At 55.4% G+C, this 17,014-nt stretch overlaps 2 protein-coding genes and 1 non-coding gene across 3 annotated transcripts; 1 reads left to right on the top strand and 2 right to left on the bottom strand.

Moving 5' to 3' along the window:
* Nucleotides 1–930: 930 nt before the first annotated feature.
* NCLIV_012670 (putative protein phosphatase 2C) lies at nt 931–8,000 on the top strand (the record flags this gene model as incomplete). The annotated part of the gene is made up of 8 exons (XM_003881453.1): nt 931–1,162; nt 1,607–1,986; nt 4,295–4,526; nt 4,979–5,479; nt 5,927–6,280; nt 6,871–7,013; nt 7,547–7,636; nt 7,962–8,000. The coding sequence occupies 8 exons, from the start codon at nt 931–933 to the stop codon at nt 7,998–8,000; spliced, it is 1,971 nt and encodes a 656-aa protein (XP_003881502.1).
* NCLIV_t060003 lies at nt 2,852–2,933 on the bottom strand. The gene has a single exon. It is a non-coding gene; the product is annotated as a tRNA-Ser (tRNA).
* A 3,143-nt stretch (nt 8,001–11,143) lies between the features above and the next one.
* NCLIV_012660 (conserved hypothetical protein) lies at nt 11,144–14,669 on the bottom strand (the record flags this gene model as incomplete). Its single annotated transcript, XM_003881452.1, has 4 exons — nt 11,144–11,689; nt 12,311–13,212; nt 13,630–13,763; nt 13,981–14,669. 4 exons carry the CDS (start codon nt 14,667–14,669, stop codon nt 11,144–11,146), a joined length of 2,271 nt encoding a protein of 756 aa, XP_003881501.1.
* Between the last annotated feature and the right edge of the window lie 2,345 nt (nt 14,670–17,014).

Below are 17,014 nucleotides of genomic sequence, written 5' to 3'. Positions count from 1 at the left end.
GGAACGAACGGATGTTCTCTTTTCACGTCTCTCGGCCAAATGCCATGCTCGCCGAATAACTAAAAACATTCTACATAAGCCTCCATTTGGTTACACAACCTTCACCGGCACACCACCACGCGGCAATGTCTCTGGTGGAGTCACGAAGACACTGAGACGCCATACAGAGACCTTTTCTCGTTTTTGTGGCGTGACATTCATGGTCACGGAAGTGTCCTTTGGAGGGAGAAAGGGCGTGAGGGAGGCGGTCGCTGGATCCCCTGTTTCGGGCTTCGGCCGGAAATCGGAGGGACTCTTCCACCCCGGAGACGAGGCCCGGGCAAATCTGGTTCCGCTCGTCGGCTGGGTAGCATGCGCCAGGCACCACCAGTGTCGGGTTTCGACATCTGCCGAGAGATGACTTGTGCGGACACACAATATCTTGCTTCTTTTTAGCTTTTCACAACCCCTGCGTTCGGTGAACAAGTCTTTGTGCTTCAGGTGTGCAGGATTTCGTGGACGGTTCATTCCGATTTCACGATGGAGACAACTTCTTGTTCCTTTGGGTGCCTCTGGGGGTCGGCGTCCCGATGGGCGGGTTTTGTTGGGTTGCGGCGGCGAGAAGGGTCCGTTTGTCTGTCTGGAATTTCGTGTTTTTCTGTGGCATTGTTGGTGTTGATTGTGGCTGCGTTGTTGTCGCCGCAAGTGGTTCTTGGCCAACAGCAGGCGGTCGATCCACCGACGTGCAGCAGCCAGACGAGTCCACTGACCCTGCGTATCCCCTTGTCTTCAAGTAAATCGGCACCGGCCAAAGGGAATGGAACCGTGACATTCAAATGCGGTACAGGCTTGACGTCCCTTGTTCCTGGAAAAAAGTCCAGTGCCAGTTCGTTCACTGAGTTTTGTGTAGATTCCGAGTGCACACGCACAGCCTCGCTGAGCAGTATTAACATGAAGCTGGAGGCGGCCACCGGAAGTGATGGGCGAAAGCAGGATACCCAGAATTCCTACACGTTGACTGTCGAGAAAGTGCCTCAGATGGGTCAGTCAGTGTACTTCATCTGCAGTTCGAAGTCTCCTACAGCGGCCGGCGAGGAAGTCTCGCGGAGCGAGGATGCAGAAAAGAGATGCATAGTTCAGATATCGGTTTGGGGGCAAATGATCCCCGCGCTCGAGAACGACGGTAAGCTGGATCTACGTCTGCCTGCTGCCAGGCTGTTATCAGTGAATGCGGATGCGTGCGTGTTTGTGTATACCGCAGATCTTGGCAGATCAGTTGTTCGGTGACGTTTTGACGACTAAGCGTGAGAGGCTGAAATGTGACGCCATTGAGTTTGTTTTTCCTTTTTGTGTTGAGATCGCGTGACTTGCCTTTGTTGCCAAGGCGGGAACGTAGAGGGAGAGGAGCAGGCCGTGTCGGAATAGATTTGTGTGTGTGCTGGCGGTCTGCACAGGAGTACTAGTTTCGAGATTCGTTGTGTCGAGGTTGTGTTTGGCGTCGTTGATTGGTTGATTCGAGCAATTATTTACACGGTGGTTGAAATAGCGCCGTTTGCGTAGATTGAGCGGGGCCGTGGACGGGCACTTTTTCGCTGCTCCGCTGCTGCTCTGTTTTTCTATTTTTCAGCTGTGTGCAGCGAGGACAAAGAGAGTGTATCTCTGCAGGTCAACGAGAGCGGCAGAAGTGTGGCATTCGGGTGCGGACAGACGAGAGTATTGTCTCCAGTCCTTTTTGACAAGGTGTTTCAGGCGTCTGACAAGGGACAGTTGACGGAGGTCAGCTTGTCCTCTGTGGTGTCGAATTCTACGTTGATTGAAGCCAGCGATGACGCTGACAGCTTTTCAGAGACTCCAGCGTACGAGCTTACCGTTAAGGAGTTGCCAAATGACGGCAACAAGCTGCTCCGCTACCAGTGTAGCCCATCGGAAAGCTCCACACAAACAGTTAACAAAGGTTCATCAGGCACTGACACATCGACGACTAAGGTGTGCAATGTTCTGATCGAGGTGACGCAGTCCGGTTCAGTTGCCGGGGCCGCAGTCGGCGGTGCTACTTTGGCTGCGACGGTTTTAGGGTTTGTTTTGGCATTCATTCCCAGTATCCTGAACTGAGGTTGAAAAAGTAAAGTTGCGGATGTGTGGAGAGTGCTGAAGGAATATACGGTGTTGTGGAAGCTAATTCCGGCAGGAGGCTGCTGGATTGATGCAGCTGAAGTCTCGGAGTGAGCCTGGTGGCAGCGGATCCGGGGTGCGGTGGCGGCGTCCGAGCAGGTTTTATCAGAAGTTTCTGTATCGTCTCCTTTCCTGTCGTCTCGCTGTTGAGATGAGTAGCAACTCCCCCAATTTTAATCGAACCATTTCTGACAGTGGCATGCTTTTCTCCGGATCCTTTCTATTGCTGTTTTTCCCCATCATCATCATCTTGCAGTTGTCTTTGCTGTGTTAGAATAGAAAGCGGAGGACCCCGTCAAAGGATATGAGCGCAGTCACGTGGTAGCACTCCACACTCGATTCTCTGTTGTACGTGGGCGCAGAATTCGACTTAACCCTCCGTATACTCGCTGGTGTAGTGACGTCCTATCTACCATTTAAAAATCGTTTTTTCACTCTTACGAAAATACAAATGTTCCTGCAGGAACTTAGTGGGGGGCAGAAAAGGAATGCGAAGCAAAATGGCGGGGACAGCCTCCTGGAGTCTCGTCGTGCTGTCTGGTGGTTGGGGTCAGAGGACATGTGAGAGAACCTAGAGCACACTGACTTACCATGAGAAGCAAGAGAGACAGGTGACTGTCACTTTGGGACACTACAGACAATGGAGAAAAAGGGAACGGGCCAGAAAAGCAAAGACAGGGGGAGCGAGGTGAAAAAACACCGACGGCGGCAGGATTCGAACCTGCGCAGGCAGAGCCTAATGGATTTCTAGTCCATCTCCTTAACCACTCGGACACACCGCCTGACAACGGCTGTTTTCCCACTTCGCGACGCGGATGTTTCTTCATGCCCGCTTCAAGGGTTTTTCTCTGAGTAAAAATAAGATAATGGAAGCTGAAAAACAGGAATCCAGTGACCTCATAGTGAAAGCGATACACACACTGACCAGCCGAGATTACTGGGACTCTCTCTCTTTCTTCGCATCTGACGCACACCATCCGGCACAGGGCATGGCGTTTGTCGCTGTGGAGTGTCCCATCGAAGAGGCACCTGATGGAGCAACAGTTTCCTCTCTCAAATTTCTTCGCTTTCCTCCTTGCATATTTCCCAAGAGGAATGAGAGAGAGAGTGGGATCAAACGAAATTCTGGCGGGTTTCTAGAACGCGTTTCTTTCCCCCTTTAAATTCTTTGCCCCTGCTCGCAATCGCCATCTTTATTCATCGCGATTCTGTGCATCCCAGCTGCCGGTGGATCGGGCCCCTTCGCGCATCGAGGATCGGCGTTGAAATCTTTTTTTCTCTATTTTCTGATGGTCATTGCTTTCCCTGTAGTCCCTTCCTCTCGCGCTCTTGCCGACTTCTCGCGAGCTCTGTGAATCATTCGGCGCAAACGAAACACCGCAAGAGTCGTCGTCTTCTCGGCGTATCTGGCATCGCCTCGTCTGCGCTCGTGGAATACTCAGTTGGTCTCACCTTCGAGAACGACAAGAGGCGGAGGCAGAAAGACAGAAGGGGAGAGAGGGGGCCTCGTAATTCCGAAGTGTTAGAAAGAATCAAGGGATTCTGCCGAATCGTTTTTTCTCTGTTCAGTGCGCACTATCTTTTCCGTCTGTGTATAGAGATAATGCCTCTGCGGTTCTTATTGTATCACCGCAAAAGACTTTGGACCAAACAGAACTGCCTGGTCCTTTCCTTCCAACAAAAATCTGCATCTTCCTGTCTCGAGTGTCTCTTTCCTCGTGTGGGAATTCGCAGTTCCAGAGGGCCACGTACACCCTCTTTCTTCCTTTCCTTCCCATCTTGATCGTCTCTGCGACATCGTCTTCTCGCCGGAACTAAGATACACCTTCCTCGAATTCCGCCTTTCCTTTCTGGCTGGGTGAGAGACAAAATGTCGCAGGGGGACGCCCCAGACACCCCGCCGTCTCTCCACGGCGCCTCTTCTACTTCCTTGTCCTTTTCCTCTTCCTCTGGTTCCTCTTCCTCTCCGTCCCCTTTGGGTGTCTCACCACCTTCTTCCAGTTCCTCTCCTTCTCCTCCTAGTTCCTCTCCGTCTTCTGGTGTTTCACCGCCGTCTTCTGGTGTTTCACCGCCGTCTTCTGGTGTCTCTGCGTCTCCTTCTGGTGTCTCTCCGTCTCCTTCTGGGTTGCTTCCCCCGTCGCAGGCTCACGGCCAGCCTTCTTGCGCCACTGGGGCAGCCCCGCACTCAAGTGCAGACGGAGAGAGAATGAAGAGGCGGCGCGGCGAGACGCCTTCGCTTCGAGTTCGGATGGAGGCGCGATTCATGCAAGGGAGGCGGCCGAAGCAGGAAGATCGTCACGTATTGGTGTCCGACATAAGCACACTGATCGAAGGCCAGGACAAAGCGGCGATTCGAGCCCTGGATTGCCGTCCGGGTAAGCTCCAGGGGAAACTTAGGCTTCGATGTGCGTGCAAACGCGCGTATCCAGACACTCGTAGTCATACACGCAAAGCTCTGCTGCGGTGTACGTGAATGCCTCAAAAAGTGTGCACACTCCGGCCGCTAGCTGTCTCTCTGCGTGTGAGGCCCACTAAGAGGGACTCGAACGCCCAGAAAGTGCAGAAGTCTCGTCTGAAGCTTGGCCCCCTCGAGATTCGCCAGGTGAAGAACTGGAGACGGGGTATGTGACCCTCCAGCTTCCTCTCCATCCTTTTAATGGAGCGTCTCTGAGCCGACTGCGTGCTTCTGCGTGTGTAGATTCCCTTCCTGTTCTCTCGTGTCTCCGTTGTCGCGTTTTGCACAGTCCCTCGACTTTTTCGTCTCTGCGTTTCTCGGCTCGGCGGTATCACCCCGTTCACGGTCGTGTGCTTTTTCGCTGCCTCTTAGCTGCGCTGGTCGCGCTCTTCGATGGCCACTGTGGGGCGACGTGCTCGGAATTCTGCGCCACACAGCTGCCGTCTCGCGTGGTTTCCTACTTGGTCAAGTCCCTTCCAAAATCAAAGCGACAGAAACTTTCTCAGCACTCCGCAGCCACAGTTGCAGAGGGCGACGCCCTGTCCGCCGCTGCTTCGCCGTCTTCTCTCTCTTCTTCTCCTGCGTCTTCTCCTGCGTCGGCGCTTCTCGTCAAGCTCCCTTCCTCTCTTCCGTCTCTGGTGGCGTGCCCGTTTCCTCTGCCGTCTGAGCCAGTCGAGGAACTATTCCTCACGCTGGGTCCCAGAATCATTTCGGCCTTCAAGCACGTCGACCGGGAGTTCCTCTCCAAGTTCCGCACACTCAAAGTCGGAGGCTGCACGGCTGTCGTCTGTTTGCTTCTCGGCAACTTCGTCGTCGTGGCGTCCGTCGGAGACTCACGCGCAGTCGCTGGCGTACGTCGCAGAAAACGCCCGGGTAGGTCCGCTGGCGAAGACGGGGCGGTCTCGAGGCCATTTGCAGGAGAAGAGCAGCAGAGAGCAAAAAGCGAGGACAGAAGCTGGGGAACACGGTGTCGCGCTCGCTGTCCGCGTCATGGGGAGAACGTTACGTTCTCGGAGCCAGGTTCGAAGGAAAACGCACAGAGTCTCAAGAGAGAAGCAGAGGGGGACGGCAACAGCAACGGGAAGGATTCGCGGCAAAGGGGAGAACATGTTGCTAGGCGAGACAGACAACGATGTCAGGGACGAAAGGAAGAAACAGGGACGAGGAACGAAGACAAGAGGCTTCTCTTCCTGTCTTGTCTGCACTCGGGGTTACGATCGCCGTTTGCCTCTTTGCGCCCTCGGTCCGGTTTTTTCCAATCGTGTTTCTGCTCTTTCACCCCGTGGGTTCTCTGTCGCTCGTTCTCCCTCCTTTCTTCAGAGCATGACGCCCAAGCTGGTTCGCCGTGCTCCCTCAAGGGCGAGGTGGAAAGACAGCCCGGAGAAGCACAAGAGGAGCGCGATGGCGAGGAGTCAAACGGTGCGCTCTCTCAGTCGCCTTCTTCGTCGACAAATGCAGATTCCCAGGGGCCCCAGGTGAAACTGGGAGGGAGCGACGAGAAGACCCAGGTGGACCACGGTGAAGCAGGCGAAGAGTTCGTCTGGGAGGCCGTCCGCGTCAGTCGAGACCACAAACCGAACCTGCCGGAGGAGAGAGAAAGGATCGAAGCAAACGGCGGTCGAGTCATTGAAGTCGGCGGCGTCGCACGCGTCGCTCCAAAGGGATTTGAAGTGGGTCAGACAGGAGAGAAGAAGGGACAAACTGAGAAAGCAAAGAGAAAGAGAAGAGAAAGTGAAGAGGAAACAAAGGAGAGGAAACCGCCACGCGTCGAACGTGGCCAGATGCAGGCGAGGAGAGGAAATGCACGAGCGAGAAAACACAGGATACGGCAGAAGAGGGACCGTGGAGGAGAGAGGAAACTAATGAAGCCGCGCAAGAGATGGGCACAAGGACGTATTTCCCGTTTCTGGCTGCTTCCTCTCTGTTGCTAGAAAGGACAATCTCTTCTCGGTCTCCCTCTGTTTCTTGCAGGAGAGAGCAAAACAGATCAAGATGGAGCAGTGCATTCGTGGTGGAGCCTCCCAGCCACCGCCAGTACTGATGGCAGGCAAGTCACCTCAATGTGACAAGCGAGCGTGAACTGCATGCACCGTTTTGAGTCACATATTTGTTTTCCCAGCATCAGATACGTACGCCTGCAACGGCGTGTATATGTGCTTTGTCTGGCGCCGTCCCTTCGCGGTGTTCTCCGTTCCTCTTTTTTTTCGGCCGGTGTCGTCATCCGTGTGTCTGTGTGCCGCCTTCTTTGTGTCTCTCGTCTTCAGTCTCTCGCGGGTTTGGAGACAAAGAACTGAAGGAAGAGAACCTCATCAGTGCGACTCCCGATGTCTTTGGCTTTCATGCCACGGAGGAGGTCCGCCTTCTCATCATTGCATGCGATGGCGTCTGGGACGTTATGACAGATCAGGTAAGCAACAAGCCTCGGCCTCCTTGCTCTCTCAAGCCTCGGCCTCCTTGCTCTCTCAAGCCTCGGCCTCCTTGCTCTCTCAAGCCTCGGCCTCCTTGCTCTCTCAAGCCTCGGCCTCCTTGCTCTCTCGTCAGAGGCTGGAGATTTCTCAACAAGGCAGTCCCTTTTTTTTCCGTGCAAAGCCCAGAACGAAAAGTTATCTTTTTTTCCGGCGACGAACTGCCGATTGCCGGGACTGATAAGGAGAACGCGCCCTGCCGGCCAGCACACTTTTCCGAAGCAAGGCAGTCTTCTTTCTGCTGCTGGTGCTTTCTCTCTCTGTGTGGCATCCTCGGTCGCGTCGCTTTCTTCACCTTTTTGTGTATCTCAGTGCTTTGCCTCTCTTCGTCGCTGTTTTCTTCCGCTCTCAGGCTCTTTCTGGAGTTCTTCTCTCTCCCTGCCCCGCTCTGTCTCTTCCTCTTTGTGTGCGTCGTCTTCCTCTGTTGCTCCTTTCCTTCCAGCGCTGAGCGCCTGCCGTGCGTGCTTGCCCTCAGGAAGCAGTTGAAATTGCAGCTTGCCACTTGGACGACCCAAAGGAGGCGGCTAGTCAGGTCGTTAAACGGGCGTTCGAACGCGGCAGCCAGGTCCGTCTGTGCTTCTCTCCTCTTTTTCGTTCCGGGACTCCGTCGTGTTCTTCCAGCTTCTCTCCATACCCTCGCCGTTTTCGCCTCTTGGCCCGTCCTTTACGGCTTTCTGGAAATTTATCTGTATCCCTTCGTCTGCCTTCCGCTGCCGCAGTGCCTTAAACCGCCTTTGTCGGCGCTCTCTATTTCTTGAGGGACTCCCTGACTCTGGTTTTGCTTCGTGTAGCCGTCCCCACGCTGAATCGCACCTTCATTTGTTGCCGGTGTGGTGTCGTTCCGTCGTGCTTTGCATTCCCCCTTGCTGGTGCCTGTGGTGTCTCTGCAGGACAATCTGACGGCCATCGCTGTTGTGTTTGACCACTAACTTGACCAACATCAGGCCCCGGGAGAGGAAGGCAGAATCCCTCTTCTCTCTTGTCGTTTTTCGTCGGAAAGAAGCGAAGGCCGTTTTCGTATCCTTTGCTCGGTGGCAACCCCGCCTAACAACCCTGAAGAAAGAGGAGGAAACGCCGACGAAGGGAATGAGCTGCTGTGCTCCGTCTCGTCTCTTGATTTTCCTGTTCGTGTGCTTCCTCGACCTCGTTGCTTGTGCCGTCTCTGACACAGAAAGCTGTGCGTGTGTCTTTGCTTCCCCGCTGGGGGCGACGGTCGACCAAACGGTGGCGAGAAAGGGTCAGAAGAAAAAAGCGAAGCTCCTCCTTTTCCCAGTCACGGCCTCGCTCCTCTTTCCAGTTTCGGTGTAAACACGGTTCTCTCTTTGGAGACCGACGAGGAGGCAGGGGACAGAAGACGTGGGTTTCTCATCCTCTATTCTCCCCTGGAATTCGCCCCATACTGTTTTCCTCTTTTTCTGTCTGCCTGCGCAAACGTCAGTTTCGTCCTGTCTCTGTCCATTCCAAAATTGTTCGCAGAAGACTGCGGGGAGCGGGATTGGAGTCGACTGATTCTGCCGTCGGCACCAAATCCACATCACCGAAGCTGTGGCGTACAACCTGCAGAAACGCCCTCTCTTCAGGCGTCTCCGATTGTCTGTATCTCTTTCGGCGACTCAGCCCTTCCAAATCGGACGCTCAACACTTGTGCTCGCATCCTCTACTTTGAGTGCTAGCCTCGCTTCCTCTTCAGTCAACTGGTTCTATTTCCACAACAGTGAACATCTTAAACCCATGCTCTGCTAACGCAATAGAACTGGGATCCGGAAAACAAAGACGTTCACAAGATCTAAACCAGTAGTCCAAAGCGTAGTATGCACTCCCCACAAAAAGCTTATAAATCATCCTGTCTCGGATTATCACTCCCTCTGTCGCAGTTGTCCACCTCGTCATTTCTGTCTCTCCCACGGTTGCTTCTGCTACGGGTTGCCCGTGTTCGATGCGCACGCTGTCCCTTTTCTTTGTGAAAGCGAATGAGTCACACGAAAGGCATTTACACGACAGGTGTCGAGAGACCTGCCTTGTACCACGAAACTTGGATGTTTCTGCGCTCGCTCGACGCCGCCAGGCGGGCAATATGCCACCGACGCTCAGCGTCTCTTCCCGCGTTCTCTCGCTGGCAAGGACTCCCCCGCAGAAAGCCCCTATTCCGATGGACTGCTCATGCGCGGTCCCTTCATCGCTTTCCTTCCTCTCTCCAGTTCAGACGAGCTACACGCGTCGTGGATTGCATCGACTCTGCCAGGTCACCAGTTCCACCGCTTGCTATCTACGTTTTTTTGAGAGTGTCTCTCGAGCTTCTGTTTGCTTTCCCGGACGAAAGGTCCGCTGCCCCACGGCGACCCGGAGTCATGAACGGCTTCCTGTGCCCCGCCCACCCAGCGGGTTGTGCCTCGAGGCGCTCTGGGCACAAAGGCGGACTCGTCGCAAGCGCCTTGACCTTGTTTCTAAAACCCGATTGCATGTGGTGTTTCAGTCGCTCAGACGCGACGAATGCATTCATAGGACACGAATCGGAACACACGCAACACACGTCTCTGTTGTTCACTCTTTCACACACACACGCGCCCTGCCCATGCACAATGCGCGCACGCGCATCAAGTGTGTAGTCGACACGCACACGACACGGAAAAAGAATTCTCTTGGGCTGAGGCGATGGACAACACGACCGCCCCTGACACACTCAGAGAGAAGACCCACCCCTTCCGCGCCTGGCAGCCGGAGCGTAGCCTCCCTGTTCAGTCAAGGACACAGAGTAGATAGGAGAGTCGCATCGGAGTGGACCGTAGACACAAACCACCTACTTGAACGTCTTTCTGCTTGCGTGGACACGCAAACAGAAAACGAAAAGACGCGCCTCGACTCGGAGCCGTCCTCGAGCACACCCGACTGCTGCACACAGCGGATTCCAGCAGCCAACGGCTTAGAGCTCTCGCCTTTCGCAGCGGAAATTTCGCGCAGAGAAAGCCAGCCCCAGGTGAGCGAAAACGCCATGAAAACGAAATCGATTCGCCTAAAAAGACTGAACGCCGCCCACACACCCTTTATCTCTTCATGTATAGTCGAGACCGAGGCGTCGTGATACTCCTTGGTCGTTTCTGTCCCTCTCGTTGTTTTGCATGACTCCGGCCGAGGCGGCCGTCTCACGCATGGGCCAAACGCCGCCTCGACGCCGCAGCTTCCATTCGCCCCGATTCGGGGATTCCCCCCCCCCCCCCCCCCCTCTCGCTCTCTCCCCATCTCCGTGTCTCTCACACGGGAGAACACGCGCCGCATCCCGTGGAGAGAGGAACGGAGACATATGCGAGCTGACACGAGATACCGCCAGAGCGGCAGAGAATCTGTGACCCGGAACTATGAAGCTATACAGACGACAGAACGGAAAGCGGAAACATCCTCACTCAACGCAATCCACGCCCACTCGTCACTCTTACTCCACATAACCTAACACGAAGAAGACAAACACCGTGAGAAAACTGCGCGCCGTATCTTCTGTCCTCCCCGATGACTGCCCGTTGCTACGCAGAGCACACCGGCAGGAACGAATGAAAAAAACGGAAAAACACAGAGAGATAAACCGACTGCCGAAACCAGCTCTGATGACCCTGATTGCAATCCCCCCAAGCCTAAACTGTACATTTCCTTACACATATAAATATATAAATGTATATAAATATATAAATGCATGTATGCATTCATGGACGGGTAGATATCTGTGTGTCGTCGTACGCGTGCACCAACACACTCACGTGTCGGGCTGGGAACGACATCACACATCCTCCTAGGAGAGCCGACTGAGAAAAACCTGATCCGTTTTTCCGAGTATGCTTTTATCCCTCTTTCCGCTTCTTCATCCTCTTATCACTGGGAGTTTTGCAGCCCCCGCCCTCTGGCTTTCTTTTCTTCTCCGTCGGCTGGGTTCCGTTTCCTCTCTATCTCTCTTGTGCCTTTTTCTCCGGCGCCTGACCCTCCCGCGCTGCGCCTCCCTTTGCTTCTCCGCGCACGTCCCCCGCTTCGCGATATCACCTGTTTCCTGTTGCAGTTTCGCTCTCGTTTTCCACACCCGTCACACTCGCTACGCCATCTCGGTAGCTTCGACCTGTCCCTCGCCCCTGTGTCTCCTCGCCTCCTTCTCCCGCCTTTGCTTCTCCCTTCTCTCCTGCTTGATTGCGTCCTGTCGCTCCTGCTCCTTCTTGACGGCGTCGCGCGCCGACTTGGACCAGAAGGGGTGAGGGTCTTTGCGCTTCAAGTAAACCAGCCAAAAGAGAATGAAGAAGTTGCACAGGCAGAAGCCCAGCATAATGAGGCACGGATACAAGTACTCCGAGTGGAAGACGTGGACGACGAGCGACTGCATGGGAATCTTGAGCAGCGAGAGGAAACCTGCGATCATGTGGATAATCCCCACCAGCTTGCCAAAGTGGCACGAGGAAAAGGTGTCGGAAACGTAGCAGTAGCTCTGAGAAGAATAAAACGAGACGTAGCAAATGTACAACAGAGCCGCCATGTACGCCGTGCCCGTGTTGCCAACCATCGAGAAGCCGTAGGCGAGAGTGATGAAGCTGTTCAGCAGCAAAAGCGCCGGCATGATTCCCACGGTATCGACGACCTTCCCCAAAACCTGCACACACACACACACGCACACACACACACCAGACAGCGGCGACACGTGGACAACCGGCGACGATACACCGAAGAAACAACACAGCCGCGTTCGCAGAGAGATCCCTGAGCGGCGCTGCGCCCACGCTGTTCGCCTCCCCGAAGGCGCGTTTCGCTCTGCTCTTCCATGTCCCAGTGTGGTCGGTCCACACAGCCAGGTGCACGCCGAGGACGCGCTCTCCGCTCGCGTCCCCCTTCTCGCTTGTCTCCGCTTTCCTCCTCGAGTCCGGCCATAAACGGCCTCTCCACGCGCAAGCGTCCACCCACAACCTTTGTGCACGCCACACGCATCCGTTTAGGGATACGGCTACGTATGCACACCCATATCGGATATATAGACATATCTGTGCAGCGTTCTAGTTCGATACACACTGAGATACAGGGGCATCGCCGTGCCGGAGTGTACGGGGAAACTTGGCCAGTATCGACATGCGCCTTTCCCGCATCGCGTGTCGGGATGAGACGCCAGGGTGATTCGCGCACACGCCTGTTCCTTGTTTTGTGTGTCCCCGCGTTACTGGCCGTCTCTCTGTGTGTGCGTAGGTTTCGCATTTCTCCCGTGTTTCGTGTTTCCACTTACCAAGCACGGCAGGCAGGAAAATGGAAGCGCGGCACCCATGAAGTCGTTGACCTGCTTCCCGAGCAGGTTTTCGCCGCCGGTGGTGAAGAAGGCGTACATGATGGCTTTCAGGACACTGTACACGATGATGCCGAAGGCGTATTTGGAGAAGACTTGGGACCAGAACTTGGCGGGTTTCTCCTCCTCGCCGGCGCTACCGAGGGCCCCTGAGAAAGACGCTCGCGAGTGCACAACGTCGGCATCCGAGGCTCCAAACACACTGCCCGCCCGGCTAGCCGCGATCGGCGGGAGCGAGGTGGCCAGCAGCTGCGAAGACGACAGGGCGCTTGTCTCCTTTGTCTCCCTCTCCGGCTCCGTGCTCGGCGCGACCGAGAGCACCTGCGTCGTGGCGACCGTGTCTCCAGAGGCGATCTTCTCGAGCGGCGGCGTCGCAGGCGTGGTCTTTGCACCCGAAGACGTGGGCGAGGACGCGTCTTTCCCTGCGCGGGTCTCGTCCAACTTCCGCTCGTCGTCCTTGGCAGGCAACGCGTCTTGCGGTACGCCGAGCTGTCGCGCCTGCTGAGCCGCCGGCGCGGGGCCAGCTAGCGAGCCCGAGACGCCGCCGCCCACCACAGCCGGCACGTGGTGCGGCGGCGCGAGCGACGAAGGAGACGCCGGATGGTGCACCGTCCCCGTCGTCATCTCTTCCAGGGGCGTGTGGATGTGGTGTTGATGGATCCAGTCCTTCACTTCCTGGAAGCTCGAGAAACTGTCTCGCCACGCGTGCGCTCCGTAAGACGCAAACGAGTCGTTCACGCGCACGAGCGGGTGCGGTTGGTCTTCGCCCTCCAAACCCACAAACTCGTTCCACGGTTTGAACACTTGGAGAGGAACTAGAAAGATCGCCAACAGGAAACACACGCCTAAAAAGACAGCGGAAAAGCACACCTCGAAACGCCTTGAAACCGGAAGACACCGGCCACGAAACGTGCATCGTATGACCACCGCAAACATAAAAAAAGGCACTTAAACAGAGGTAGCCGCACATCTAAATAAAGTATCTGCATTCCTACATCTGCAGAAAAGTAGTGTAGTGGTGTGCCGGTTGGAATGCGCCAAATGCGCGTAAGCGCGAGGGCGTGCAGGCAGGCTGGATATTGCTACGCATGCAGCGTAGCTTTTAAATGCACACTTGCGTCTCCCCTGCGCTTTCTAAACGCGTCCTCACGAGTTAAGAACGCGAGTTGACGCGAGGAAAAACTGCAGGCCCCATAACGAACGTGGCGACGCAGCGGAGACTGAACAGCGAGACAAGCGACGAGCAAAGGCGATTTCCTTACCTGGCCCAAAGACAGCGTATCCAAGAGACACTTCTTTCAGGTGCACGTTGTCGACGGCGTTTTCCGTCACGTCCAAAATGGTCGGCATGGCGAAGCTGGCGCTTTTGGCTGCCCCCAACAGCGCGATAACCAGCCTGCGAAAAAAAGCGAACGGAAAAAAACCGAGATCGGACGGAAACCACGCGACGAACACAAACAGTCACCCCACCCCCCCGTCACGATCTGGCCCCTCTCGCATTTGCCGCCTCTCTCACACTCTGTTCCCTCGTCTCCCCGTCCTTCTTCTTGATTCCCCGTTTCGTTTTCTGCGCGAGATCGCTTCAGTTGCTCCTCCCTTGTTCTTTCTCTCACCCTTCGTGTCCGGGGAACAAGTTGGCCGACGAGAGTAGGGGAAGGTAGCCGACGTCTGAGCCGACGCCCATGAGGATGAAGGCTGGGAAGTACGTTTCGCATCCTTCGCCGGCGAAGGCGAGGAGAAGCCAAGAGAGGAAGTTGCACAGCTGGCCGATCATGGCGGTGATCTTTGCGCCGAGGAAGTCCAGCAGGATGCCCGCGACGAGCGAGCACGAGAATGCAAAGGCGAGACACGTGACAAAGAGCTTCCCGACTTCCGAGTTCTGCGCCTCGCACTTGTAGCGCCGCTCTCCGTTCTCTGGAAGCCGCATGTCCGGTTCGTCGTCGCTGCACAACCAGATGTACGCGTCGTTGCGGAAGAGCAGGTTGGACAAGTTCGGCCAGGCAAAGTACACGCGCGCGGTGAGGAGCGCGTAGACAAAGTAGGTGGCCAAGAGCACGAACCGGTTCAACTGACACGGCCGCTGCTGGCACTTTGCGGCGTGGATCGCCGGCGTCTCTTCCACGGGCGCCATCAACGCCTGGATGCGGCGCACGACGGCGCCAAACATACGCGCAAACGGATTCCGCGAGGCAGGCTTCCACTCCTGGTCGCCTGGCAAAACAATTTGGTAAGTCGAGTTGTGCTGGCTAGCCGCAGACGGCGCGCCGCTCACGTGGCGAGGAGGACCACCCGGGGGCGCCATGGTGGGGCGAAACACGCGAAGAGACAGGAGACGCACGGGGACACTCGAGATGGGGCGGAGGGACACTCGAGGTGGGGCGGCCAAAGAGAAGGAGAACGCGAGGGAAGCGGAAACGGCGCGAGAGAGACAGGCACTGTGCGGCGGGGTGGCGAGGGGGAGCGAGCGGCGGTCGTTGACGGCTCTCAGGTTTTTTAGGGCGGGCGTGGGAGAGAGACAAAGAATCCAAAGAGCGACGTGGGAACTACAGCGACAGCACGGGAAGAAATTGAGAGCGCGCGGGCAGAGAACCCGAACTGCCTTCTGGGGGGAAAAGGAAGAGACGGAGAGAGACGGACCAACGGCGCCCCGGCCGACGGAAGGGAATACATGGACCGCTTTATGGGGGAGTTTCGGACCGAAGACGAAGGCGCAGCAGACGCGTGGACATACATGAGCGCAGCGGAAAAAAGATTCCAACTTTGTGAAGACGAACGAGGAAAAACACGCAGCACAGACGCAGAAAAAGACAAAGCTTGGACGGAGGGGGGGGGAGGGAAACAGCAAGGAAATGTGACGGCGGACAACCAAAGTCGGCAGAGAGTAAACTCCGGAAGCGAACGGGAAAGAGCAGAAATTGATAAAATTAAGCAACGCGAAAACCGACAGAAGGCAACTCGAAAAAGCTGTGTTGAACCAAGCGTTTTCTCCAGCACGACATGCTCCGCCGAAACAGCATCCTTCGACGGCGGGAGGCCGCGCACGCGAGCACACGAGGCGTCGCGCTTTTGTCAGGAAATCCACGCAGGATCGCAACAAAGGCGCGCGCTCAGGGAGGCGGAAGCACGGGCACGGAAGTACCGAAGCTGAAAATGACAGGGCACGACGAACTGAAATCTTTGGAATTTAGCAGCGCAGGTGAGGAAAGAAAAGCACGCCAATGGCGTCTTCGTGTCTCTAGCTCAGCTGCCTCTGTGTTCTTCGCCTCTCCCGGCTCAGAGACAGAAGGCGGAAAAGTCGGCGACGCACGGTCCGAGACTTGAGAAACTCTCAAAAGGGGGGAGCCGCAGGTTTTAAGGCATGGAGGGATCCCTCGGGTTTCCGGGATTCTCCGTAGATTTTGCCGAAAATGGAAGTCAGCTTTTCGCGACCACGGATTCTGCGTCGAACCGAGACTCAGCCGAAGAGCGAGCAGAAAGCAGAGATGGACACGTGCATTGCAAAAAACCGATAGATCTCGCGTTTCAAATGAAAGACGATCATGGAAAATAAAGGACTTTACCTTCAAACGCACAAGCTTTTGGTGCACTACGAAAAAACACTTTCTATCTAGCCGAAGAGTGCGAAGACAGCCATCAGATGCGCCGTCGTCCCGTCTGCTCAAGTCAGAGGGAGACAACGCCGCCCTCGAGCGTAAAACCCCGTGAAATAGTACGAGCGTTCTCGCAACGAGATGAGCCTGAAGCTGCTAGCTGCCGGTCTCTCAATGTTACAAACTTCCAGGCGAATTGTGGGGGGGCTACCAATGACGAGAACATTTTTTTTGCGAATGAACAGTTGTTCGGCCTCGGACATTGACGTCAAAGAAACGCGAGACGTCTCTCGCAAAGGGTTTGACGGACAACGTACACGGACACGCAGAAGACAAGACCAGAGACCACCGGTCCACGGTTTCCGTCCCAGCCCGAAAATTTTTTGTTTGCCAGCAGAACCAGGTGGAGAGAGACTCAGCTTTTCACGCCGGATCTGTAGGGATACAACTCGAGTCTTCCATAGTTTAACCGCTAGTGCTGGGACTGTATATTATGTTTTAAAGTAGTAGTATTGGCCTCTTCTTCGAAATAGATTTCGTGGAAAAACCGGTGTCGTTAGAGACAGGCGGCGGAGAAAGGGGAAATTGTGCACGTTTTGTCGGACAGCGTGACAGGCGAGACTCGCTTAGACCTACAGTTGTGAAAACACCAGTCGCGCGGAATGATATTCTTTTCGGCGTGTAGAAGCGAGGAATTGGGTTGCTGCGTAGCTCCATGAAACGAAAGGCTTGTGCGTTTGGACTTGACGGTAATGATGGCTCAGAGGATTCTCCTGTTCCATTTCGGGCGCATTTACTAATGCCTGTCAGGTTACGCGCAACGTTTGTTCGCTGATTGTGAGGGCTTTGGATTCGCCGCACAAAAGTTTTCGCTGTTACCACGAAGCCGAGAAACACCCCAGACGCGCGGCGGTCTCTTCCGTTCCGGGGCAGGGGTTTGGTAGTGAATGACGTCCAGGAAGAGGTGAAACAAACCGTATTATTTACGTGCTGTTCTTCGTACAAAGGCAGTACAGAGTGGCGGCAGACGGGGGAGCCTAGGAATACACGATATCCC

Source organism: Neospora caninum, chromosome V, assembly GCF_000208865.1.
Source record: "Neospora caninum Liverpool complete genome, chromosome V".
NCBI lineage: Eukaryota > Apicomplexa > Conoidasida > Eucoccidiorida > Sarcocystidae > Neospora > Neospora caninum.
The sequence above is the reverse complement of the archived record's forward strand: the minus strand, read 5'-3'. Positions and strand labels throughout refer to the sequence as shown.